Source organism: Molothrus ater, chromosome 7, assembly GCF_012460135.2.
Source record: "Molothrus ater isolate BHLD 08-10-18 breed brown headed cowbird chromosome 7, BPBGC_Mater_1.1, whole genome shotgun sequence".
Lineage (NCBI taxonomy): Eukaryota > Metazoa > Chordata > Aves > Passeriformes > Icteridae > Molothrus > Molothrus ater.
The window spans coordinates 34,009,144-34,036,592 of NC_050484.2; the positions used below are offsets into that span (position 1 = coordinate 34,009,144).

The 27,449-nt window shown below is 39.9% G+C and overlaps 1 protein-coding gene across 1 annotated transcript in view; it reads left to right on the top strand.

The window, feature by feature from the left end:
- KYNU (kynureninase) overlaps positions 1–27,449 on the top strand; it is a 58,627-nt gene that overhangs the window by 18,718 nt on the left and 12,460 nt on the right. The window contains exons 5-10 of the mRNA XM_036386850.2: positions 4,364–4,425; positions 5,779–5,850; positions 7,340–7,414; positions 8,729–8,875; positions 15,173–15,271; positions 16,049–16,122. Coding sequence (XP_036242743.1) covers positions 4,364–4,425; positions 5,779–5,850; positions 7,340–7,414; positions 8,729–8,875; positions 15,173–15,271; positions 16,049–16,122 — 529 coding nt within the window. The remainder of the gene's footprint in view (positions 1–4,363; positions 4,426–5,778; positions 5,851–7,339; positions 7,415–8,728; positions 8,876–15,172; positions 15,272–16,048; positions 16,123–27,449) is intronic.

A 27,449-nucleotide genomic window follows, 5' to 3' on the forward strand; every position in this document is an offset into this window, starting at 1 on the left:
AACCCTATATGCAGAATGAATTAAAAATCTAAAAATGTAGATTGGGGGTTCTGATTTTTGTAAGTTGCTATTATTGTACCTGGTGCTGCTCAGGAGGTTAAGAAGTTACTTCTCTTGCTTTCATTACATTCAAGGACAAGCTCAGCACCCTCCTCTGTTAAGCATCATAGGACACAAAAATGTGGAAATATAAAGGGAGTGGAGGGTGTTGAAATGCTGAACGCAGCTGATTTAGGGGTTTCTCCAGTATGACCCATCTCCCTTGGCCAGTGGATATTCTTGTTCTGTCAGGGTACAACAAAGAAGATGTGGAAAGGTGCCTTGGAATTTTCAACTGGAAACCTTGAATTTATCTTAGCAGGCAGACAATTATTCCCAAATATTCCCAGGCACCCCAATTAGTAATCAAGGTATGACCACTGATGTTCTTCACATAACCAGGAGAGAGAGAGAGCCAAGATTCCCCAAAGGAGAGCTGGAAGCTTCTGAGTTATCATCTTTCTCTGCATCACCTCTGTGGCTGTTTGCCTGTGCTTTGTTTGCAGAATGTGGAGCCCTGAGGCAGGCTGAGCCCTGACCTGCTGCCACTGTCCCTGCCAGGGTCCCTCTGGCCTCAGCTGTGGGTTAAGAGTCACTGCAGAAAGCAGAGAACGAGGCTGGGACCCTTTTACCCTTATCCATCTGTCTTTTAGAGGCTGCCAACTTAGTCCCTATTTTAATACTAATTTAACTGCAAGATGCACTGCAGGTGTAAGGAGATGGAAATGAGAGCTTCGCTTAAATTTCATCTAATTGCTCATCCATCTCCTTACTTTCCTTTTATTTACCAAGCTCCATGTGACACCAGTGCTTTTACATCACCATGTCTTAACCACAGTGAACTTAATATGATTTTCTTCATGGTAAACAAATATTCTAAAATTTTCAATTAAAAATTACAACTGAAGTCACCCTAACACTAACCTAATACTTTGTTTTTAAAATTATTTCTTTATTGGGAAGTGCTTCCTGTTGTTTTTCTCAAAGATAAAAAAACATGGTTTGGATTCTGTTCTCCAGAATTTTTGGGGCTTTTTGATTAAATTGTAAAATGTGGTCTAGGCTCACAACTGGCTCTCAAATTTGTGTGCAGGGTTTGTTTAGAAAATATCCTCATAGCTCTTTTTCAGGACACAGCTGAGTGATTCTTAGAAAGCAGATGAATTAATATTTCCCAAATAATGGATGTATCATAGTAAATTCCAATTTTTAAAATTGTAGGCTATGGTGAAGAGGCTAAAAGGGTAAATGGAGGGGAAAAAAAACTATGTTAAAATGTTCTTTTCAATGTAGCATTCCACAGATTCATGAAGTGATTTAGGTTGGAAGGGATCTTAAAGTTCCAGCCCTCACAATTTATGCTTAAATACTGTTTTCCAATAAAGAATAATATTGATTATGTACGAGTACGTAGCTGAATGAATTCTGAATTTACTTTCTTATTGACTTTAATGTAAGAACAAGAACAGAATTTTACTGTGTTTTTTATTCAGTATTGAATGTGCTTTGGAGGGGGAGGAAGAATTGTCATTTCTCACCCTAAGCCATGGTAGCAACTAAAACTTATTCGGGAATGGACCAAGGACTGTAAAACACCTTTTGTCTGCTTAATGGTTTACAGTGCATGAGCACCTTGCTTATTAAAGGCAGTCACATTTTCTTGTTCAATGAAAGTTACAGTAGTAAATACGTTGTGAAATGAAGAGTCAAGGTCAGTGCAGGCCAAGCCTTTTTTCCTGTGTTCACACCAAGTGGCTGAAGGCAGTGAAGGCAATCTCTGCCTCTCCTACCAGACTTTATTAAAACATTACAACCTTGGCAGGATCACCTTCTGATGGAACAAGATTAACTGTGCGGCTGCTGCTCTACGATGGGCACGGGCAGGTCTCTGTTGAGGGAAGACTGAACGCTGAGCAGATTTGGAGTGACTTTGAGTGATAAGGATTATTTGAAATAACCAAACTGTTTTCGAAATTGGGGCTCTTAGCCTTTTTCCAATCATTTTACAAAATGCATTTTACTTACTCCAGCGAGGATCAGACTTCCCTGGCAGTCAGAGAGGAGAAGGATGGCAGTGTCTGCCTAACGCAATCATAATTGTCTCTGAAGTTGTACTTTGCAAACGCTGCTTCCTTTTATTAAAGAGGAGATTTATCATGCAGAACATACAGGTTTTAGCCTGTCCTGGAGATAGGGTATAAAGTTAGGAAATAAGGAAGGCAAACATAATTTTGTCTCCCGTGTGCCGGGTCTTTGAATATTGTAATAGGTTAATTGGATCATGGAAAGGTTGTTTTCTGAAATGCAGTGCGGGTTATAAAGGATAACCGTTTTCCAATGACATGGATGAGGTTTTTTTTTGTGGGCATGAAATTCAATAATGGAAGGCTTTTAATAAATATATAATTTACCGAAGACCAAGACTTACATGACAAATGTAGTGTCATATTTAATTTGGGATGCTAACATGCAGCTAAAAGTGATCTACAGATTAACCATTTGTTTCATACAGAATCAGTACAGCAGGCAGGGGTTTGCTCATGCAGAATTTGCTGTGAAAGCCACAGATTTCACAGAAGGAGCAGAGGGACAAATAAGAACAATGCCATTTCTTGATCCTGTCCCTTTTTTCAGCCTCAAGAGTTCCATAGAAATATTAAGACTGCAAATAATACTGTTTTGAGCTGCAATCACTCTCTCTAGCTGTCTCCTGGATCTGCACTAGAACAACCCCAAGGTGACCTCTTCCAGCAGCAAGGAGCCTTAGGATGCAATGCTATCAGAGGGAAGAAAAGAAAGCAAAGAAGAGGAGTTTAAGTGAAGAAAAAAGCTTATTTTTCCCTATGAAGAAAGTCCTCTATATATTTCTTCCCACAAATTTGATGATGTTCCTGGTGTCTGAAGGAAGAGGGAGCTTATTCATTTTTGTGTGGCTCATCCCCTGGACTGATCATTCGCAGTCATTAACACCTGTTTTCCAAATCCTTCTGTCCAAAACCTGGAGATTTCAGCAACAAGTGCAAATGTCCTTGAACGCCTCAATGAGAATGGTGCTTGGCTTTTCCTGGGCTGGCAGAAGCTGAGGCCTGCTTGGGAGGAATGTGTGAATTAATGATAATTATAGATTTCCATTGTTCTTTGGTTATATTTACCTACATTGGGTTGAACCCATGGTTATATCTTTTTTTCTACACTGACATAGCAATCACTCTGTGAATTTAAACTGTTCAGGATATGGTGGCAGTGTAAGGTAGGGACAGGAGAAATTCAGGGTTCAGCTTTCCTTTTCTTGTGGCTCCCCTTACCCTTTTATATCCCCAAATCAGCTTTTCTTTCCTCTTTATTGATTCCAAAAGTGGCTGTTGCCCTCCCTGCCTCCTTACATTTCTCTTCATCCCTTCCTCTCTGCAACCTCTCTCCACATTTGGTGATTCTGTGGCTGAGTGAGGATCAGGACAAGGTGCATGAACACATCTCCCATCTGAAGAAGACTGTGAAAATATTGATTTGGCTCAAGAATGAATTTCTCTTTTTCAAGAACAGACACCAAGCACACCAGAAGGAAACAGGAATTGATTTTCTCCATACCTTGGTTCTGCCCAACACACAATTCTCCATCCTACCTAAAACCTTTCACCAGGGCTTGACAAATGCTGGAGAGTTTGTTACTAAATACTTGCTAACAACCATTAGTTGTTACTAATTAGCTCTGCCTGTGATTAGCTGTAGTCCAAAGGCATCTGTTATTATCCTCCTTGGAGCAATGTGGGTATGGCTTCTTGTGAAGCTTATACATTAATAATGGTCTGTTATATCCAATAGGTCAATTTTGCTTATTTCATTTTTTAATTAGGGATGAGATTTATCTGGACATTACAGTAACCACTTACAACAGTTGATTATCTCAATATGCTTTCTCACTTGTGTTACATATGAACTTCTGACAAAAATAAGTCTTCAAGTCTTGCTTTACATACAGTCTTTGTGACCTCACTTGTCTGAGGTATTCAGGATAATAAATCCACTGGTGGTTTGCTGGGAAATGGAAAGATTTAGCTGTTTTTTTTTTTTGTTTTCTGTGTCTGACCTGAAAAAAATAAATATTTTCCTGCCAGTGCAGCGTAGAGAGTCAGATAAGAAATCTTTTTATTTCACTCTGATGACACCTCAAACATTTGTTTCCTTTCCAGGCTTTGGAGAGACATTGACTGAATTCATGCTTTTGCTTTCTCACTACTGTTCTCTGCTCTCTGTTCTATTTCTCTGAAATTTTAAAGAAAAACTCAACCATTTTTCAGACTTTTTTATCTTTTTAATTTTTCAGGGGCCAAAAGACAAGAAATAGCCTTAATGAATGGGCTGACTGTTAACTTGCACCTTCAGATGGTATGTCTTTACGATGAATATTTGATCTTGTGTTGACAAGTATTTTTCTCCTTTCTTTGTGTGTGTATAAGCAAAGTGTTTTCTGAGGACCTCACAGAGACAGCACTGGGTGACAGATTAAGTTTTTAAGCCTTGGGAGTTGTATCTTGAATAATGTATGTGCAAGACCAGGCCTGACTCAATACTAAGCAGGAAAGCTGGACAAAGAAATATTTTCAAGGACTCTGGAAGGGAAGTTTCAGCTTTTCTCACGTGTGTTGTATGTCAGTTGCCAGAGGAAATCTTATTATTTAAGAAACATTTACAAGTAGCTTCTCAAATTTCAATTCCACAGCCAATTTCAAAGTTAAGGAAACAGGAGCTCAACAAGCTTGTGAGCAAGACAAAGCTGTAATATCAGTCAAGCTTAAAATGCAGCTGCATACAGGAGATGACACTTAGAATTATGCTATTTTATATGTGCCTAAAATGTGCATTTTTGACTTGCATGGCATAGTGACCATAAATGTGTTCTTATTTATGCTCAGGTGTCCCTGTGTCTGCATAGAGCCTGTCTCTGGTTCTCCAGTATTTCCAAAGATTTGGTTCCACTGAGTGTAGATGTGAAACTCCCCTTTGTGTGGTTCTCACAACAAGGTTTATCACTTGGATCTAGACCTTTTTAAATTTATCTTCTCCTCTGGACCTTTTAAAATTAATGAACGTGGAGCAGGCTAGGCTCAGTACAGTCAATTCAGGTGGCTACTCTGCCCTGAATTAAATGTGAATTTCTGGACTACACAGACCATGCAGAGGGTTGTGTAACCCAAGCTAAACTGAGCAGGAGGGCTTGTAAGTCTTCATTGTCCTCCTGGCACGGTGGCCAGCCCAGCTTGCCAGGACCTGAGAAGAAAAGATCACCCACCTGCAGGTGCTGAGATCAGGTCTTTGGTCAACCTTGTTTTGGAGTAAGGGATGATTCCATAACTAAAGTTTAAGGGCAGAGATGTAAATCTAATTCTTTTTCACTGCCTGCTACTCTCCAGCTGCTGCTTTTGATTGCTGGATGGAGCTGGGTGAAATCCCAGCTTGCCTGGCTGCAGTCAAAGCTTTGCCATTGATTCCTGTAAGTGCAAGTTTTCACTGCTGGGTTTTGGTGGCTTTGTTATGGATATGTGAAATACAGTATTATAACACTTTCCTACTTTGATAAATGTTATATGGACAAAAAAATATTTGTAATTTCTCAGGGATTCTCTGTAGGTCTGCATGACAGTAAAGCAGTCTTTATTAAGTTATATGCTGGGAGCATCTTTCTCATCTCTGCTTAGATAAATTTCAATATTTCTTTATTTTTTTTTTCCTCCTTAACAGCTATCTTTCTTTAAGCCTACTCCAAGACGCTATAAAATTCTTCTAGAAGCAAGAGCCTTTCCATCTGACCATGTAAGAAATTAATATTTCACCATATTTGTATTATTAATCATATTTTTCCAAAGAATATCGGTAGTACGATTTGAATATTTATTAGCTCATCTTGTCCAAGTAAGATTACAATAAAAAAATCTGTCAGAAACTTTTCAGCTCAGCATACTTTACAGATCATAGCTTTATTCCTTTTGTTCAAATAAGAAGTGTTTCATGAGGAAAAGAATGAATGGGTGCATTGATTTATTAGTCTTTTTAAAGACATCGAGCAAACTACTGGCCTAAATCAACTAAAGTTGTAAATGTTTTATTAATTCTTGTTGCTGTTTTACTTTATGAAACCAAATCAATACAAACTCACAACATTAACACTTATATATCCCCAGACAGAGATGAAATGTTTGTTCTTAGCACTTTAGATTACTAGTTCAAACATAATTTGTCTGCTGTAAAATAAGAGACAATAGCCTGTGCATCAGAGCTTTGAGCAAATTAATCTTTGGGTTTGTGGGGCACTGCTACTTTATCATCAGCACCGTAAACTCCTGGAAATTTATAACAAATTTGATCTCTGAGGTGCAATAAAAGTGACTGGAGCTACTAACAGGTTTATTTGTAATGAAGATGCTGGCACAGATGTATACACCTCAAATTGCTTTTATTCTAAGTAATGTTCAGATTAATCCCACATTTGTTCCACATGCACTTGTACATTTACACTCCATCCTCTTAAATTTCTATGGCACTTCAGTAATAATTTCTTCAACTATCATTGCTTCAGTTCCTGTCGTGAAATTTTAAACTCTTTTATACTATTATTTGATGATTGTTATTTGATCTCCAGGACCATTATTTATCAATAAAATCGGCAGATAGAATTTTTTAAATAGCTTGAGAGTTTAAAGCTCTTATTTCCCTCCAGCTGAGCAGCAAATAGAAGAGGTGAGAATGTCTCAGGGCAGGATGTCTGTGCTGGCCAAACCTCGTTTGTGTTGGCAGCAGGGCATGTGGGTACCCAGGGCTCCTGGAGAAGGGATGCTCAGTCCTCCTTGGCTGTGATCCCTGCAGGCTTGGCTTCCTGATCCCTGGTGGAGTGCATCCATCACACCACAGAACCATGGAATGGTTTACGTTGGAAAGGTCTTCAAGTTCATGTTCCCACCCTCCTGCCATGGGCAGGGATGCCACCCACTGGATGGGTTGCTCAGGGCCCTATCTCCACTCTCATTCTGCTCCATGGATTTATCCTGTGGGATTCAGGCTTTGACTTTATCCTTGCAAAGGAATTAAATTAATTCTCACAAGAATTAAATTCATATCTTTTTTTAATCCAGAGGAAATCTGTGAATTTCTCAGTGGAGTTGGATTATACTTTCAAGCATTACTTTTAGTGAAAGGCAAGGCATCTGAACAGCTTTCTCAAGTTCTGATGTGTTTGTCCTTTTTTTCCTTGTAGTTGTTTTTCATGTATTTGAGTTAATGCTGTCTGCATGGAATTCTCTTCCAGTATGCTGTGGAGTCCCAGCTCCGACTGCATGGGCTGGATGTGGAGAGGAGCATGGTCCTGCTGCAGCCAAGGCAGGTTGGTGAGGAACCTGTCACTTCTGCTTACTGCCAAGGGCAGAAACACCTTTCATGTGAATATTCTCAAATATTCTAGTGTAGAAGTTGCAATCTGTGCATTAAAATGTAGATAAACTTTATGAATCATAAACAGATGTCTTTCCGTGCATATTTTTGACATTAGACCCCATTTTATAATTGCTGATTCAATAGTTAACTTTCCCAGAAGAACAACAAAAAAAACACAAAAGCCATTCTCTCTATTTTTCCTGTTTCCAAAAAAACTAGCAGCATCCTGAGTCACCTGCAAAATATGCTTTTGACTCATTGAGAATTCCCAGTGTCCTTTGAACGTCCTGAGCTAAGAGATTGCCATAGCACGAGCAGCACTGTGTCTGCATCAGCACGGGCTGAGGGAAAGGTCTGCTCTCAGTAATATGCAATTCAGATTAATTTGAAATGCTGCCTCGCTTCACTTCTGCAGCATTAAGAACTTTGTCACCCAACTATAAACCCAGGGTGACCTTTTGCTTCTGAAATCTGAGTCATCTTGTGAGTAAAGAGCCCACTCCTGAACGCTTGATAGATTTGCAGAGATTGTTGAGATAATAACAGTCCCTTGCAATTCAACCATCTTGCCCAAGCTTTTTTCAGTAACAAGTCTAATTTAATTCTAGGTTTTCACAGCCTAATTGATCCCTAGGTGGTGGTATGTTTTACAAGATCCCTTGCTAGGAAGACAGGAGGAGGATGGGGCAGTAATTTTCCTGTAAAGAATCAAAAATGAGGTTGATTCTTTTTTTCTTGTGGTTGAAGTTCTTCTATATTTAATGACCACAGGTTTGGGGATTTTTGTACTTTTGATGATGTGAGACATTGTTTTTGAAATATGAATATGTCAGGTTTATAATAGCTTCCTGTGGGATACCAAGTTTATCAGAAAAGTAAAGAGTGAAGCTGATAGACAACTTTCAAATCTTGTGGGTGTCACAAATTTCAGATGCCACTTAAAAATCATTCGATATTCTGTTTGCACCAGGAATTTTTGACTGTAAATTAAAACTGTCAGAAATACTAAAGGATATGAGCATGTTAGAGCATGAAGTGAATAGATATTTTATAACAAGCACCTCCAAGCTTCACTTGCTAATGATTATTTTTTTGAGGTTACTTGCTCGTAGGCTACTTCACAGCACTACCTTTGTATATCATTACCAAGACAAAGGTTTGCTTTTGATCTCCTTTCATGGTAAAATATAGATTATGAAATAAGGAATGGCGATGTCATTACTGCCAGAGTGGATGTAAAATGTGTCCTTTAATTTTTTTTTAGGGGGAGGAGACCTTGAGGACTGAAGATATCCTGTCTGTTATTGAGAAGGAAGGGGACTCTATTGCTGTCATTCTGTTCAGTGGGGTGCAGTACTACACAGGACAGTTGTTTGACATCCCTAGAATAACAAGGGCTGGCCAAAAAAAGGTAGGACTGCTCCAGATGTGTCCTTTTCATGCTAATTTTAGATCAGTTTTCGCTGTGATATCAGTTGTTCTGTTTTTGTTGGGTTTTTTTTTTGTTTGTTTGTTTTTTGGTTTTGTTTTTTTTTTTCCTGTGGAACAAAGCACAGAAATTTGTAGGTCTCTGGTAAAATGTAAAAGCACTCTGTGCCCAGACCTTTGGGGGACTGTGTGCTCCATGAAGAAATAGCCCTGTGGGAGCAATCTTTCAGGCAGATGAATGTTAAACTCTTTGGAAAAGGTAATTCATGACTATTAGCTTTGACACGGCTTTTCTTGAAGGGTAGAATACCAACAGCCTCAGTGAAGGAGGAGGAGGAGGCAATCACAGCTCTCACCTGTCTTTGAAAGTTAGTTTGTGTAAGATTTCTGAGCTTTTTCTGAACCTTTTCAACATGAGTCTTTTATGATTTTCCTCCTTTCCTGTAGCTGTGTTATGGCAGATTTTGCTCCCCCCTGAGCAGAGGGGTGAGATCCCCACGGAGCCAGCAGTGCTCAGACTCCACTGATGAGTTTTCTGGAGACAGGCACAATGTGGAGCACATCAACATCACAAGACAAGTGTATTTTAGTGATGACTCAGCCTTCAGAGCTTGCAGGCAGTGTGTTCTGTGGACATAGCTGTAAAACTCTTTAACCATCTCAATTGCCTTCAGAATCCAGGAGAAAATAGTTTTTAATTAAGTTGTCTTATCAACAGGAGGTCACCAGACTTTCCATGCTGGCAGCCTTTTACTGGATGCAGCTTATCTCATACAAGATTAACTAACCACTGAAGGGTAAACTTATTTGGTATCACTGGGTTTTTGGCAGACCAGCTAACTCTTTATCTTTAATGGTTTAACTCACTGGAGAGGTTCCTACCTCACAGCACACTATATATCTTCTGTAGCCGTAGGTTTGGCAGTGGAATTTTTTCTGGACGTCAGGGCGTAAGTTATGCTGATGGCAAGAGATGGAAAAGTCCCCTCTGGGAGAGCAGAGCAGGTGCGAGAGCTGGTGCAGGGCCCGTGGGATGTAAAAAGGGAATGTTCTCACAGAGCAGCACCTGGTGTTAAAACCCAGCGTTAAAAACAGCACAAAACAAAACCAACTTCTGACAGGGATGTAGAAAAGCAGGGTGAATAGAAATGTGGGGAGGCAGCTGCAGGGGAAGTGGGTTTGTGCAAGAGCTCCAAAAGCAACTCCATCATGGTGCTTTCCTGGAGTGTCTGCCAGTGCTTTGCTGACCACAGAAAATCACAATTCCACTGTGCTGGAATGCTAGAAAGGGAAGACAGGTTATTAACAGGATGGTGCCACCCACTGCTCTACTCTCTCTCTCTCCTGGTGGCAGCAGAGCTGCCAACACCTACACGTCTTCAGTGCTGCTTCCCAGAAAGCCGCTCCGTGGTGTGTCTGAAAGGTGTCTGAGAAAGAGAGAGAGAAATCTTCCTTCCTTTCCATAAAGATGAACAACCTGGGAAAAAAATCCATTGCTTTATCACCTCTCCAAAGATGCTCTCTGGACTGTGGGCTGCAGACTTGGATATGTGGAAGAGATGCGGTTTCACTGATAGCTCTAAACTGCCCCAAAGTGGTGTTCTGGGAGAGAGTAGTCACTCACAGCTTATTACAGAGAGGGAAAATTGATTGATGTTTATAAAATCTGAGGACATAACCAGGACTCGATGGAGAAAGATTAAAATATCTGCAAGGCAGTGCAAGTAATAATAATAATATTAACCCAGGTGTTAATAATAATAATAATATTAACCCTATGGGCTTCCACAGGGATACACACAAAACCACCACACACTTTACCCAGAGACTGTATCATGTTCCTGAAGAGCAGAGCAATTTGTGACAGCAATTCAGCATTCCAGCAGGAACAGGTAGATGTCAAAGGCCTGTTTCCATCTGAATGCCTGTTAGAAATGACATAATGTAGACATTAATCTCTTCTTCCACAGATTTTTCAAAAGAGAGAAGAAAAAAAAAACCATCAAATTGAATTTCTAGTGGTTCGAGTGTGCAGGATTGAGATCCAGGTAGATTAATGAAGTAAAATATCATTAGTATACTGAAAAAGCAAAAAAAGCAAAATTAATTCAACCTGAAGAACTGTTTGAGTACCCTTAAGGCTTGAAAAGCACGAGCCAGCCGTGTTTTTATTTCCCTCCTGTCAGATACACTCAGCTCAGTGTCCTTACAGACTCTGCCCACAGGTTAAGTGATGTTTATATGTTTACACAAACCCTCCATGTAAGAAACTGTTACACCACACTTCAACGTCTGCGTATGACAAATATTTACATGAACAGCCCCGAAACCGTAGATTCATGAAGTGTTCCTGTTGGTAAGAAGCATTTCTGCTCCCTGCTGCTTATCTTGGACACAAGGCTCCTAGTTATCAAAATGCCTGAAATGTGGGGGTTTCAAAAGAGTTGGCTCCTCTTTTCCCAGGCCAGAGCTGGGGTTAGGAGCTGCTGTTGGATTAGAGGAAAACAAAAACAACTGCTGAAGCAGAGTCATTAGTGTCTGTGTATCTATACATGGCTTTAGTTGGACTTACCGTATCTCCTTCAAGAGCTTCTGGACCTGATGAATCCAGAATTGTCTTCTAGTCAACATATTGTCACAGATAGGCTGAAAGTTCTTTTATAAGCAGATAAGACTGAAAAAGTCATGTTTGTAGCAAAAATGCAAAGCTCTCGTTCCCAGGAATGAAGGGTGGTGGATGACCCTGCACTCCTGAACAGAAAATAGGTTGGGGAGAACTGACAAGCAAACGAGTCAGAAGGGGAAAATACAAGGTGAAAATGCTATTTGAGAAGAAGAGAGGGGAAAAAAATCACTTGTCAGCCAGTATGTCAGAGAGAAAAGTCCTACACAGATGTTCTTAATAATTCTTTTAATGTACTGTCAAAATAAAGTCCCACAGTGTTGTGCCCTATCAGGGCTTGGCTAGAGATTTGAGCTGTGAGCTCTGGAGGCCTGGAAAATGTCCTAGGATTCTTGAGGTCAATCATTTATGAATTAAGTTACTGATTTCCTTTTACATTTTTTAAGCCAATTTCCTAAGTTCTCTGCGTACATTAAGATTCCTCCCAGAGTGAAAGCTCTGCACATAGACAGCTTCATTAAGTCATTAAATATTAAATGAACTAAATTAAGCTTGAAAAATTACCTCAGGCTATTTTTCCATCTAAGGTCTCTCAGATAAATCGAAATTACTACATATTGTGCAAGAGACTCATCAGTAGGCTGAAGAGGATGTAACAGTTTTCCTTGTTTCATACTTTCAAGCTTGCTCTAGAGGATGGAGGAGGCTGAGTTGTTTTATTCTTCTACAAGTGAAGAAATGGCTGACTTTTAGGAGGCTCTACCTTTCAAATACAATTTTAATTTCATAAGTTATATCGTACTTTCCACTGACTCTGAACTGTTATGTAAAATATTTTAATCTCTTGAGTCCCAGTAGGAAGAGCTTTAAGATCCTTCATCTTCATTTCTTTTCCTGTCTCTCTTTCTAAATGTCCCAGCTTTGCTGGCGTGAAGCTGTCATTTCTCTCCCTCTCTCCAAATGTCATTGTCCATGCTGAGTTGTTACCTGCTGGTTATCAGCAGCTACCCAGACACTTGGCAGAAATGACTTTTAGATGTTAGAATAAAACAGAAGAGGCAGGGGAGAGCACATGTCCTCTCCTTTGCCCGGAGCAGATGGAGAGCTCTGTTTTCCCCCCAGTCTGGGGAAGCGCCGTTCCCACGCAGTCCTGGTTCTGCGTGGCTTGTGCAGGGAGAGCTGCTTCAGTTTGTTTTACTTTTTCCATGCAATCTGTGTGGCTAAACATTTGCTGTTTGTGTGACTCAAGTGCCAGACACCTCCCTGGGAAAGCAAACCAGCACACCCCATCTTGCAGATGACGACTCGAACAAACTGGTGCGAGTGGGCGTTTCTGAGACGATGCAGGAACCCTGCCAGCACTGAACCCGAGTTTCCCGTGCCTCGGTATTGTTAAACACTGCCCAGTAGGATCCGCCAACATGTTTCAAAGTGGTGGGGAGCAGCTAAAGGAGTTCAGGAGGATGGGTGACCCCATGGGTGTTATGCCAATAACCTTCCTTTTTGTTCAAGCTGATCTGTTGCAGCCACAGATGCAAAAGTGCCCAAGAACCTTTGTCCATTCCAAAGTCACACTGTGGAGGTGGTTATGGAGCCTCATTACTGTGAGGGCATCCAATTGTCCCAAGCTATCTCCTCCTACCTCCCATCTACTGTATTTTCATAATTCGATGTTATGTGTTTGAACATAATTTTTTATATAGTATACTGCATAGTGACAGGGAAAGGACAGCTGGTTTTGGCACATGATTTATAGAATTAAATTTCTTACATGCTTGTTCTTTATGAGCAAATTCCTTTTTTTTTTTTTTGTTTGTTTATTTCAATTTTGTCAATGTACAGACAGATACATGCATTCTGCAAGACTCTCATCTGTTATTCCTGGTTTCCACTGAAACCAGTGCATCTGTCATAGAATTGCTTCCAAAAGTTTGTGTGGGATGTACGTACCTGTTAAGGTTTAAATCCAGTCAACTGAAGTTTTGAAGTTAATGCCTTAAAACCTTATGACAACCTCCTTATTCATTGGCAATTGGCTTGAGTTTGCTGAAGCTTTTTTCTCTGATCCAAAGCCATTTTATCCCCAGATGAGAGCATTCCCATAGGAATTCAGCGTGTCCCAGCCTCTCTGCATTAACTTCACCATTTCAGTTGATTTCTCTTACCTCAGTTCTCTGTGTCCCTGTGAAATCAAGCCACCATGGCTATTTATTGGGACTCTAGTTCCAACATTTAGATCATGCAAATGCTATGGCAGTGAGTTTTCTTTCCATCGTTTTGGAATAATTTTTCAAGCTGATAACTTCAGAAATGTCTCTATTAGAATTTATGTGTCACATCTTCTTTAAATGATGCTCTGAACAAATTGTTATCTAGTTTATACAGAAGATTAAATATACCAAAGTACTGCTTAAATAATTTAGCTAAGATTCCCTCCATGCAAGAAACAGCAGGAGATTCTTAAAAAAACCCTTTGTTTTATTATTGGACGTTGATTTTTCTGAAGCCTGTGCTCTCACTCTTATTCCTACCCTGCTGCTTCCAAGCAAGCTGTTTGTGTTTTAAAAGCAAAATGTAAAATAGCATTTAATTTGTAGTCCAGGCACAAAAAGCAGTTTTATTTCTCTGCTCTTAAATAAATAGCAAAGATTGAAATAACTTTTTAGTTTAAAAATGCTGCCATCCAGTGGTTATTTCATGTGTAAAACTCATACTTTTAGATCTAGAAATCTCTCAGTACTTAGATATTTGGTTCCCCCCACTTTTTCTCAGTGTCCTGTGTAAATTGTGCTTATGGCAAATACAAGATTTTTAACAGAGAAATGGCAGATTCCTTCTTTTTAAGGACAAATATAAAAGTTCTTAAAGACCAAGGCATTGAATAAGCTGCTATCTCATCCATTTGGATTCCCAAAGAGCAAGGTCCTTCTCGTTTAAATACCAGGGACACCTTGAGCATGAATATATATATTGGAATGTAATTTTTTATGGGTAACTGGCATCATTATGACCATTACTGCTTTGTCTCTGCCTGGGGTTTGTTGTGCCATACATGAAGTGTTTGTATTTATACATTTGTTCTCAATACTTGTTTCAAGTGATTCCAGTTCCCTGAACAATCAAAACCTCAGAAATCTAAACCCTATCCAAGCATCCTTGAAGACAAATCACAGAAAAATTGGTGATTTCAACATGCATCTGTGGCATAGAAAACTTGTTTCTAGTAATCACTGAAAACAGATGGTTCTTGATAGATTAATCATAGAAGGGTTTGGGTTGGAAGGGACCTTAAGAATTGGCCTGTCCCAACCCCCCTGCCATGGGCAGGGACACCTTCCACTATCCCAGGTTGCTCCAAGCCCCATCCAACCTGGCCTTGAACACTCCCAGGAATGAGGCAGCCACACTTTCTCTGAGTAACTTGTTCCAGTGTCTCACTACCCTCACAGAAAATAATTTCTTCCTAGCATCTAACCTAAATCTCTCCTCTTTGAGTTTAAATCCATTCACGCTTATCCTATCACTCTCTGCTTCTGTAAAAAGTCTCTAGGTAGCCTACATATTGAGAGCAAGTTAAGCTCTGAAGGAGTTATTTTCAAAATAATCCCAGTGATGATTATCTTAATAAGTAACCCAGTAATCATCTCTTTCCTGCAGGGATGCCTTGTTGGATTCGACCTGGCTCACGCTGTTGGGAATGTGGAGCTTCATTTGCATGACTGGGGAGTAGATTTTGCCTGCTGGTGCTCCTACAAGGTAAAACAGATCCATTGTTGGAGACTGCTTTCCCTAATGTCACTCGTCTCATGGGTCAGCACACGGGTCAGGTGAATAAGAGCTGCACCTGAGCAGCTGAGCAAGACTTGGCTGAATCTCTGAATTCGCCACAACAAAGAGATGGACACTGACTTTAATGGTGTCTCTGTTATGAGGGGGTCCAAAAAGTGGCAATGACCTACAAGGTCTTGTGGATGTGAAGTGGATACTGGTGGTGGTTAAACATCTGCCCTGTGGACGTGGAATCAGAGGCTCTTCTCTTATTTCTCACACCAAGAAGGTCTCACAGGTATAATATTTTATGAAGTGGTCCCCAGATAATAGAATACTCTTGTCTAAACTTTAATAATTTCAGATCACAGAGCGAGGTATCTTTAGTTCCTTTGACTCCTAGTGAGATTAAGACACGTCAGACATAGTCAGATGAATTGTTTGATGACTTTGCTATGTATATATATTTTATATATATATATATATAGCAAATGTATATGGAACTGTTTCAGATGTACTTCAATTTTCTGGCCTCTTAGACTTCAAATACCATATGTAAGCCAAGAGAGATACTTTTAAATCTAATCTGAAAAAAATATATCTGCTTTTACCTCCATCAGCACTTTGTGACGAATGCTAAGATCTCCATCTAGAAACCACTAGAAATGTTAAAATTGGTTTGTTTTATAGATCAGGGTGAGGGAAGGAAAGTGATACTTTACAGATAATGAGCACGACATGTACATGTTGATTTATTCTTTGCAGTATTTAAATTCTGGAGCAGGAGGCCTTGCTGGTGCCTACATTCATGAAAAGCATTCCAAGAGTATTAAACCAGCGTAAGTATTTTTCTAATAATAAATTCCCAAATAAAAGGTGCTGTGAAGTTTAAATGGGAAGGAACCTTCCCTTTCAGAATTGAGATCTGAAAGTGAAATTGTGTTGATTTTTAGCCATAGAATATGGGTATGTGCATCTATGCATATATTTATAGAAACAGAAGAAAATTCCTATTTCAATAAAAACTCATTGGGTTAATATTTGTTACTGGTTTATTGCTTCAATTAAAAGGGTAGTAAACCTTTAGACAATTTGGTTATCTAACTTTGTTACTTCAGATGGGTTGCTTTACACTAACCATGGTAAATTTTGAAATTGCTAATGCACATGCTCACATCTAAAATGCATTTCCTTCTTTGAGTCTGGTATCAGTTCTTAACTAAATAGAACCATAAAAGAGAGTGTTGGCAATATTAAAAACAAGCATCCTAAATCATGTCTATGAGGTTGCTTAATATAAAGAGAATATTTAACATCTGCCTTTAAAAATGGATTTTAAATAACCATTGAAGTCTTTGGTTGGTGAACAAAATCAAAGACAGTTTCGACACTGTGCCTAATAGCTCTTTAGTAGTGGCATGTTTTCATTAAAATTATATCCACTGGTAAAGCTAGGAAGTATTACATGGAGATCTGTTCTGAAAGACTGTATAATCCATGGAAAGCTGAGCTATCAGCTGAGGTTAGCTGCATTAACAAAAATACCTGTTATTTAAGCCATTTTATGGCTATACTCTGTATGTTAAGAACAGTGGCATAAATACTTTTAATGCACTGACAAATGTAAACATTTCTGCCTGTAATGCTTGGAGAAATTGCTGGCACTTCCTTTTATTTTAGCTTGAAGAACGCAAACTAAATCAGGTTCCAGAGACAAATAATATTATAATAGGCAGCTTTGCTGCACTGTGTGCTGGTTTCAGACTGTCTAGACTCCCAGGAGATAACAAAATAACGCTGATAAGTTCTTTTCAGTCACCCATAACAGAAAACTCATTAGGATGACATATGACCTGTTGTGAGCTGATTCCAACCTTATATGTGAGCATGGGCAAAACTTACTGGATGTCTGGATATTCCTTCTGGAAAGGCTTTTTCCTGCTCCCCTGTTGCCAGGTGCAGACATTGCTCCCATGGCCACACCTGGTTGTGTGGCTCCCATGGATCCTGGTTGTGGGGAACTGGGAAGAGGCTGAACAGTGGAAAAAAATGTGAAAAATTACAGAATAGCTATAGGTGGAATTAATTAAATATCAAGGACCTTCAGTCTTTTTTCCTCCTTGATGACATTTTGGAACTGTTCTGAGGGTACTAGCTTGGCATTGTAGGTGAGAGTTTAGATTAGTTTTCCCCGAACCAGCTCCTTCATACATAGTCATTAATTTGTGCACTGAATCTGGATACTGAATATCTTAAATGAAATTACCTATATGGAATAGGCTTTTCCAGCCTGGGGACAAATTACAGATATAATTCCAAACTTCCTGCATCGACCCTCTGCATTATTTAATCATAGTTATTTCATATTTCCCGAGATTTGATAATCACTTATCAAATTGTCCGTAGTTCCTATGCCCCTGTTGCATTACTTTTCTTTCTTTCCTGCAGCAACCAGCCATTTCAGGTCTCCAAATAAAGCACTGAGACAAAGGAGAATTTGTCTATGTCAAAGTATTCAATTGTATAGCTGATTTAAATGCAGAGCAATTTGCTGTATGTTGTACAATCAAATAGAGTGGAATTTAACTGCTCGGGAAGTTGCAGGCTCTGCGCTGCAGCTGCAGTTTCTGGCTGTCATCTGAATCAAGGATGACACCCAGTGGCCACACAACTTCAGTCAAGAACAGAGGCACCAGCCACTTGTTTCTGTGCACCTCAGCCCATTCATGAGCAGGGAATTAAATTCCAATCCAGCTGACACCCTTTTGTCGTGTGAGCTGCCTGAAATACTGTCCTAACTCATGGCTGGTTTTAGGGGAGTCACTTTTTACTCACCTATATAAATTTTTCTAATTCATCTCATCCTTCATATTTCCTGCAAGTTATCGACTAGGTAGTTATTTTAATATGGAAATAATCTATTGTGTCTTAATGGGAAAATGTGTGTTCTGAGTGTAATTCAGAGAGGCAGAACATTTGTCTTGTATCGTCTGAGTACAAGACAAATGTTACTGGGGCAAAAAGAACTTATTCTAAAATTTAATTTTTAGAGCCCCCAAACCCAGCTACAGCACATCACCAAAGGAATTTAGGTATTTTAGTTTAATTTCTAATTTTGTGGGTATGCTTTGTTTTATGCCCAGCTTAAGAAACTGGGTTTGTTCCTCTCCAGCTGCTCCCTCCAACAACAAAACATTTATTTGCAGCTTTCTTTTAAAACGTAACTTGGGATAGAATTGTTAAAGTATTTGATAGCCTTACCATCACTACATGAGCCAGAGCTGTTTTTTGCTCTTGGGCTGCCTCGCTGCAAACCTCCACAAGCCAGACCTGATGTAAATCAGCAATACCTTGACATGTCCCAGCAGACAAAAGGCGAACAGTCCCACTCTTCTTCATGGAAGTGCAAGCTTCCCACAAGAGTTATAAAGTTGGGAATTCAGTATCTGGGGAAAGGATTTATGTCTGAGGGCAGGGCTTGACCTTTAGATCAGGTGGAAGCTGAGGGTGATAGAGTCTCCTGTGTCCTGCTGTTGTTTTGTTTCATTGCATACACCACCCTGCAGTCCTGAAAAACACTTTGGCTTAGCTTGGGGTGGTTCTCTAACTCACTGCAGGGGCCATGGCTCTAAAAGTCACATGTTGTAACCAGCCCAATTAACATCTCCACCCAAGCATGTGGGGTAGTGCTTTGCTAGTCCCCATCTTTGTCCTTAGAGCAGAAAAACTGAATCAATCTGACATATATGGGTATGATCTATCCCCATTCTCCCATGATCTCACCTCCTTTGAAGTCTCTCTTAATACTCAAATAGCTTTTTTAATACCTGCTCTATATATCACAATGCAATATATTCCTGGCTAATTGTGTGAGAGTGATTTCTTTATGGGAGGGTTTCAAATAAAAAGAAAAGGACCTGGAGAGAGCAGAGCTATGAAATACTACTGAAACCATCAGGTCAATGCAGGCTGAGTCTGTGCCTCCAGGTTTCCATGTAAGAGTTTCAGAGGGGAGGTTTCCAACACAGAGAGCACTGAAGTGACCTACTAATACTGAAATTTTGCTTGTCTAGCTTTTTGAGCTCCAGAAAAGTTCCCATTTTAATTTTTGAAATTTTTTGCTCTCTCCCTAATTCTCCATTTATAAGAAGGATAACTTGAATTCCCAAGCAACTTAGATGTAATGAAATGTGAATATTTGTGAGCGCCTGGGGGAGAAGATGCTTCAGTCAGGTGTTCCCAGCAGAGTGTTTGCAGCTGTAGATGGGCAGCAGGCTCAGCTCTGCTGCCAAGAGGTGAAAGGGACAGGAAGAATCAAATTTGCGGAGCCCTGAGACAGTAAACTAAGTAAAAGTAAGGCACAATTTAAACAGATGAAAGGGAAATAAATGTATGTAAGGCAGTCAGGAAAATAATAGATAAACCCTTGCAGAGGATTAAATAAATGAAAACTGTACAGTGTTTAAAATGAAGGGATTTATCAAGACTTTAGCCCACACTAGCAGCAGGTAGTGTTTAAAAGTGAAAAGTTTCTGTGATGTGAAGAAATGCTGCATGTGCAGGAAGCAGTTGATGTCCAAAGATTTGTTGGCTTTTACCATAGGATAAAAAAAAAAGTTTAAAAGAGCAAGAAGCAAAAAGGTAACGATTTCATATTACCTTTGAGGAACAAAAGGCATCTTCAGGCAATTTCTTCACAGACAGAGGTGAGATATCAGTTCTTTTTCTTATACTACTTCCCCTTCTGGTATTTTGATGCCAATGAAAATGCCAGAGCACAAATAACTTCCTGCTACTTCTTTATAGAGAGCTGCACAGCTTTTTTGGGATGTGAACTCTAACCCTGGTGTCAGATAAATAGAAATATGCTACTCCAGCTCCTTCTACTTTCCCCTTCCCATTTTCCCCAGGTGCTCTGGATCCCCATCCTGCTCCAGTGCAAACCTTGTCTCTCCAGTAACTGTTGTGCAGGAGGTTACTCTGCACCTTCTGGGACTGGTAGCGCCCGCTGAGTTTTTCTTTGCTCATTTTCTTGATTTATGAGGACACATCACATTAGTCTTTTTTTGAATTAGAGTCACATAATCCCCAAAATAAAGAGCTGAATCTTCTGTAAGACTGCTGAAAATAATGTAACTCTGGAGGAACGTGAGTTGGAAGCCAAGGACAGTCATAAAAGGATTTAGAAGGTTGTTTTACCATACTGGAAAGTACTAATGCTGATCTTTACTAATGCTTTTGGGAATCATGGGATTATAGAATGATTTTGGTTGGGAGGGACCTTAAAGTTCATCTCATTCCACCCCTGCCATGGCAGGGACACCTTCCACCATCCCAGGTTGTTCCAAGCCCCATCCAAACTGGCCTTGGACATTTCCACAGCTTCTCTGGGCACCCTTGCCAGGGCCTCAGCACCCTCACAGGGAAGAATTTCTTCACTCAGACTGAGTCTTCTACTCAGACTTTACTCAGATAATAGGCCAAGGTGGTCCATTTCTCGCTGGCCTATTTAATTTTTCTCCTCTGAGCATCTCAGAACTACTCGAAGCTTTATCAGAACAGAGCACCTTGTCCTGGTCAAGGAGAGGATCTGGAGAAGCAGCGCAGAGACTCGTAGGGAAGCTGTGCTGAGTGCAGCCAGGTGGGGAAGTCAGTGGTGACAGATGGCAGTGAGCATGCTGCTGTTTCCAAAGGGTTCTCCCTGCTCCTGCTGGACTCGGACCGTGGGCTAATGTAAATAAACTACTCGTGCAGCGAGCACGCGTCCCCCGAGTGCATGAAGCATCCTGTGCTAAGGTAGAAATGAACTGTTGCTTTGCCAAGGAGATGAGAGCAATTTAGTTCCTTGAGCTAATTTAGAAACCAAAAGTTAAAACCTCCCTTGGGAAGAGACTGTTTAGGAATAAAGCTATCGGCTAATTAGGCTTAATTGCATTGTCTTGGGACAAGTGATTTATTAGGCCAATCTAGACCCATGATGGGCCTGCAGGGGTGTATTCTCGGATTCACCAACTGCATGGCAAATATCCAAGAGCATTTTTTAACTTTGGAGTGAGTCTCTGGGAGAAAAAAACGAGAGGTTAATGTGCACTCACATCATCTATTCCCATTCTTTTTCTTCGGCTCCTTTTATGTGGCTCCCATGATTGTCTCCTTGTTCTCTGTCAAGTATTTTCTCTCTCTCTTCCTTCAGATCCTTCCTTGTAATTAAGCTGTATCTTCAAGCAATCTCATCTCTTTCCTCATTATAAGTGTTCTTGTTCTTTCCTTCTTGAAGGTCTTCCTCCTTGTTTTGTCACCTTTGCTCTGGTTGGATTTTAAGGTGATTGTAAAGGTGCTGTGCGTGAACTCTGCATCACCTATGGGGTGAATGAGGAAGAAATGTGCTGCTCTCTTTCCCTGAGTGCACTCCCATGCATTTTTCCTCCTGGATCACATTCAGGGACATCACTTGGTGTGCTCTGCCGTGGTCCTGTCCCACTCCCAGCCTCGGGAATGAGAGGGAGGTGGCTCTGTTCCTTCCACATTTGCTTTCCCATCTGCAGTGCCTCGAGCTTTCTCATGGGTGGTGTAAGACACAACTGCTCAAACACATGAAAGGAACCAACCAGCTTCGCCTGATGGAAAGGTGAATGTAGCCTGGGGGTGAGTCTTGCATCCTGTTAACTAGCAGGGAAGGGATCCTGGGGCTCTCCTTGGAGTCTGGATGGTTGCTGTGATATTCCCTTGTATTTCAAAGTCCGTGTGTTGTTATCTGCCTGCTCTGTGTGCCTCAGTTCTCCACTTCCAGGCAGGCAGTTTTGAAAGCACTTTGCTGTGTCTTGATTTTTCCCAATAAGACAAAGCAGCAAGCTTCCTTCCTGATTAATTAATTTACAGAGATGCAACTACTGGTATTACACACCTCTAAGAAAATGGAAAGAAAACCTTCTTTGCCTGCTTTTTTTTAGTAAGTCACAAAAAGAGGAGTTATTTATTTTCTTATCCATTCATCTGTGTGCTTCTGTAGCCACCTCACAGAACCTTTCTATATTAGGGAGGAAAGAGTTTATTTTTAATGAAAAAAAAACTCTAGTAAATCTTCTGTTGTTTCCACTAAGAGCTCGCTTACCTCTGTGCAGAAATGTGCTGGAACTAATGCAATTTTGCATCTGGGAATTTCCTACTAGATGTTGACTCACTTTCAGTGTTTGATCATTTTTCACTTTTTCTAGTTCAGAAATTTTGGAACTTTGTATGAATCTTTCCTCCTAAGATTCTCAGTTAAACCTGTAGTCTGCACATGCCCTTTAAAAATGAGATTTGCTCATGCTTTTGTATTGGTTCATTAGACCACAATGGGAAACTGTGTCTAAATTCTCCCTATAGAATGTGCTTTGAGGTCATGGTATGGCTTCAAATTGCTCTAAGCTGAGAGCACCAGCCAGAGCCTTTATGCTTTTGTGTCATCAACAGCTTTCTCTCCATTTCTGTCCCCCAGAGTGTGTTCCTGTAATTCTCAGCTCCGTGTGCAGATGGGGTTTTGTGCCTGGGATGTCTCCCAGAGCTGTCTGTGTCCCTGACCTGGCTGAGCACCTCTCTGCCTTTAGCTGCAGCTCTGGGGTCACTCATACAGCTCATGTTGTGATTCATGTCCCAGCCAGCACCTGACTCAAACCATAAGCATTTTCAAAGGTCATTGCTCAGGTTAAGGAAATAATTCAGACTTGTTACTTTTTGCTAAGCTGGCATTCTGGATTTGTGCATGGGGGCATTATGAAATGGTTTTTCTTTCTTCTTTTTTGTTTTTTTTTTTGCTTGGTTTACCACTTGTGCCTATTTGTTTCTTCTTGTTCATGGGGTTTCTGGTCCTCATATTCCCTCTTTCTCCTGATTAAAACTTTCCAGTACTCAATCAAGATAAGGTCTCACCAGGTCAGAAACCTTCATATTTTTCTTTTTCTTTTGTCTCCCTTAATCAAATCTATTTTATCTTAAAGTCCAGCAAAAGACATCCACAGCCTGCTGTCTTTTATTTCTTACCCATCTCCACACGTCTTTGAATCAGGAGCTTCCTAGAGGCCTTCATGACATATATTGTGTATTCTTGCCCACTCGCTGTAAGCCAGCCTTCCTCTCACTTTCCATTTGTGAAATACTTATTTTCACACCTCTTTGTCGCTGCTGGTCAATTTTTACTGTCACAGTGACTACTCCTCATTTTTCACCAGAGTAATTTTCAGTGCTTGCTGGCAGCTGCCTCTTGCTGCCTTCCACTGTGTGGAAACTGCAGGGCAGTTCCAGAGAGTTCTGTAGAGAGCTCACTCAAGTGTCTGGAGAGGAGTTTCTAGTGGGGACAAACACAGAATCTTCCCTTTCCTTTTCCTTTCCCTAATTTCTCAGTCAGCATGACATCAATTCACTGATCTAATCACACCAGTGCAACAGTTTTGGGAAAATGTTAGGTTCTTTCTGCCCCATGCCATGAAAAAGAGCTGCTCAACGTGAAGAATCATTTAATATTTTCTTTAGCTGTGTACAGATTATTGAGCAAAAATGGAATATTTTCCGACTGAAATCTAATTTTTCAGTATCCCTCTGTTTTCACTGACAGTTTTCTGAGATGATTTTTGAGCAACCCATTGTGAGCTAGTGCAGCTAGTGCAGGTAGTGATTTTGTCAGTGTGTGTTGAAGGTCAGAGTTGCAGCTACAGTTATTTTCTGACAGGACAATAAGTCCACAGAAATGTCCTTATTTGATGCTTCTCACCTGTTTCTGCAGTGAGAAGAGCCTGGAGCTCCTGGACCTCATGTCAAACATGACATACTTACATTGGACCTCATGTCAAAACTGTTTTAGACCCCATATAAATAAATAACATAAATTTAAGACTCTTGAATGTGCGTGCTACTGAAAATTTGGGCAACCGGAGCCCAATAAAGAAAGGCACCTAAGTCACATTGTTCTTGTTTTCTAGTGATGGATGGAATTTAATCTTTTTGAAGAGAAACTCTTTAAAATAACTCTGAAAGATGCACATTTCTGTTTTCCCTTAAATATTTCATGTCTTAGATTTCAGCTGAAAAGACTTCATCTGAGTTTTCCTCCTTCAGTATCACTTAGTAAATGTTTTGTAACACAGCTACTGGATTCTGTGGCAAATTTGCTGGCACTTGAAACTATGAATTCAATTAGTTCTAGCCACTGTCATTAAAAAAATCTCAACTGATGTGGATTGTTTCTTGTTTCAGGCAAAGAGCAGAGGTGATAACTTGCATTTTAGCTAATAAGGGTTCTGGTATGATAAAGGTCTTGCATTAATATTGTGATTAGTCTATTCAGAAACAAGAAAGACATCCCAAATCTTAAAAATGTTATATTGTATTTCAGTCAGATATATTTATTGTTTAGAAATCTATCTAGATATCCTCCCCTGAAAGATTTATTCAAGGGATTGCAGAGACTGTACAGTTCAGTAAACACATCATAGTAATCAAAACTATCCAAATCTCCTTTAAGATGTCCCAGATCTTAAAAATTTTATATTGTATTTCAGTCAGATATATTTAATATTTAGAAATCTATCTAGATATCCTCCCCTGAAAGATTTATTCAAGGGATTGCAGAGACTGTACAGTTCAGTAAACACATCATGGTAATCAAAACTATCCAAATCTCCTTTAAGTCAGAATCCACATTTAAAAGTAGCTCTAGAAGGGACTGTTGCTTTCACTTGTTTAATTTAATCTGTTTGAAACAGCCTAGAAAAAAAATTATGGAATTCTTAAAGAATATAACATGATTTTTTTTATCACCATAAAATAATTGAGAGCTATTCAGTACTTTATAAAAATCACTGAGAACTTTATTAATATCTCCATGAGTAAATTGGCTCCCTGCTTGATTTTTAATTTCTGGTGTTAGGCAGAATATTCAATTTCCCCTTACTAAATGTGTGAACATACTGTTGGCTGTATTCCCCCTTTTCATATATCTGATATTTGGCCAGTGAAAGTGTTATATGAGCACTTTGTGATAATAGTTGTTCGTAAGCTGATTTAACAGTTTTTAATTCAACTTCATTAGCCTTAGGGGGTTTGTTTTTTGTGAAATCTTCTCCTGGGATTTAATTTAGGCTCCCATTTTGTCTGCTGTTGGTTCATACCTTTCTTTTGCCTAATCGTGGCGAATGAAATTATTGTCCCTTATCGCAAGCCCCTCAGAGGTTTGCTGGAGAGCTCTGTGAGGCTCCAAAGGGCCCTGATTGGATTGGCAGCATTGCAGCCATTCCTCTTCCTCATGCCCTGGCCACAGCAACTTGTTTCCTGCTACACGACTGAGCTCAATCTCCTTTTGTTTTGACCTGGAGGGGTAATATGGATGGACACGTTGAAATTGGTGTATTCCCACTTGTGTCGAGCCTGAAACACTAACAAGGTAAAAATCAATCCAGGAAGAGTTTGTGCACCCTCTGTCTCCAGGTAGCCACGAGCTGCAAGTCACCTTGTGCTCCACTGACCAAACAGCCCAGGTTTTGCACCCAAGAGCCTCCCTAACAGTGGCAGCAGTTTTGTTAAATCACCCACCTCGAAGAACGGCAAAGCTCAGGGAGCTGAGAGCTGCCAGCTACTTTTGGAAAGAGGGTGATTACTCAAATCTGGAAGTTTCTTAATTCCATCCATTGCAGTTGCATAGTTAAGTGTCATTGTTTAAATTATGAGACTGTTTTTTCCTGGATTTGGGTCTTTGCTTTTAAAACTTGCTGCTAGGCAGAAAGTGAGTTTAGCTATTTTTTAAGCAAGACAAGCCTCAAAATAGAGGAGAAAAATTGTCTCCCTTTGGATGGTACTGAAAGTGCAAGCCTCTTAACAGAAGAAAAATGTCATGCTATTAGCCTCTAATACAATCACATTACTTTGGTCCTTTGACAAAGTAAAGCCTCATTGATATTAAATATGAAAAGTTCCTACTTTCACAGTAGCAACTTTTCATAAGGAGTTTTGATTTTTTCCACTGAGTTCTGAGAGACTGGCCCATTAATAATATATGGCACCGCTCACAAGTCACATATGCTTAATAATTAGGAAATATTTGTAATGAGTTGAAAGGGGTAAGGAAAGCAGCAGAGTGTAAGCAAGTCCTAAACTACAGAAGTCTGAGGCTAATAATTACCTGGGCTTCAAAAGCTTTTCAAATCCTAACAACAGATCCTACTTAAAATTAACAGGCACTGCACAGAAGAGAATAATGAAACAAGTCCAAGCTTACCATTTGGGATAAAGGATAGCTAAAAAGATATAAAGGAAGGGAAAAAAAAAAGGCTTTAAATATAGCTTCTGGCAATCTTGGCAAGGTTTTCTGAAGGAGACTGTGAGAGTTAGGTTGGAAATATTGCTGAAGTCTAACAGGGGTAGCTGCTATAAGTCCCTTAATCCCCTGTGCAAATCCTAGCCCTTATAGATATATACTGTGGGGATACTCCAGAACTGACAGCTTCTCAGTATGGGAAGAGTTTCACCCACACAAGGGGGTTTAAATCGTTGAATTCTTGATTTCAGTGATGAAAGCAGGAGTTATTTTTCCATTACTCTTTGTTTTGATTAAGCAGACCCCTCATCATCTCAAACATCATTTGAAATGCCTTTTCTCCCTTTCAGTGAACTGTCAGCAGGGAAGCTCTGGGTGAGAGCAGGACCCTGCTGGGGTGTTCAGTGTGGAGAGTGTGGGGTGGAATGGAATAACATTGTCCATCCACTTGGGTTTGTTTTGTTTCAGCATAGCTGTAAAATCCCATGTGTAATTAAACAATAGAAATATTGATTTTTTAAATTTTTTTTGAACCTTATCAGAAATGCCAGTTAAGTGATCTAGATCAAGAAAAATATTAGATTCTGAAATGAATAGAAACCTAAATTGGCAAGAACTTTGGAGGGTGAAGTGATAATTTGAGGAAAGGCTAGCAGGAGGGGAAAAAACCAAGTGACATCAGCTTACCTCCAAATGCCCTTTTCTTATTTGCATATTAAAAAATCCTATATAAGATGCTCCACATAAATCTTTTTCTTCATCCTTACGTGGTCCTCATTGGTAAGTATGTGGGTACATTTTAACAAATATATTCTCATCCCTCACTGCAGAGTTAGAGCAGTCCTGAGCAGAATTCCTAGAGATGAGGGCTTGAGGCAC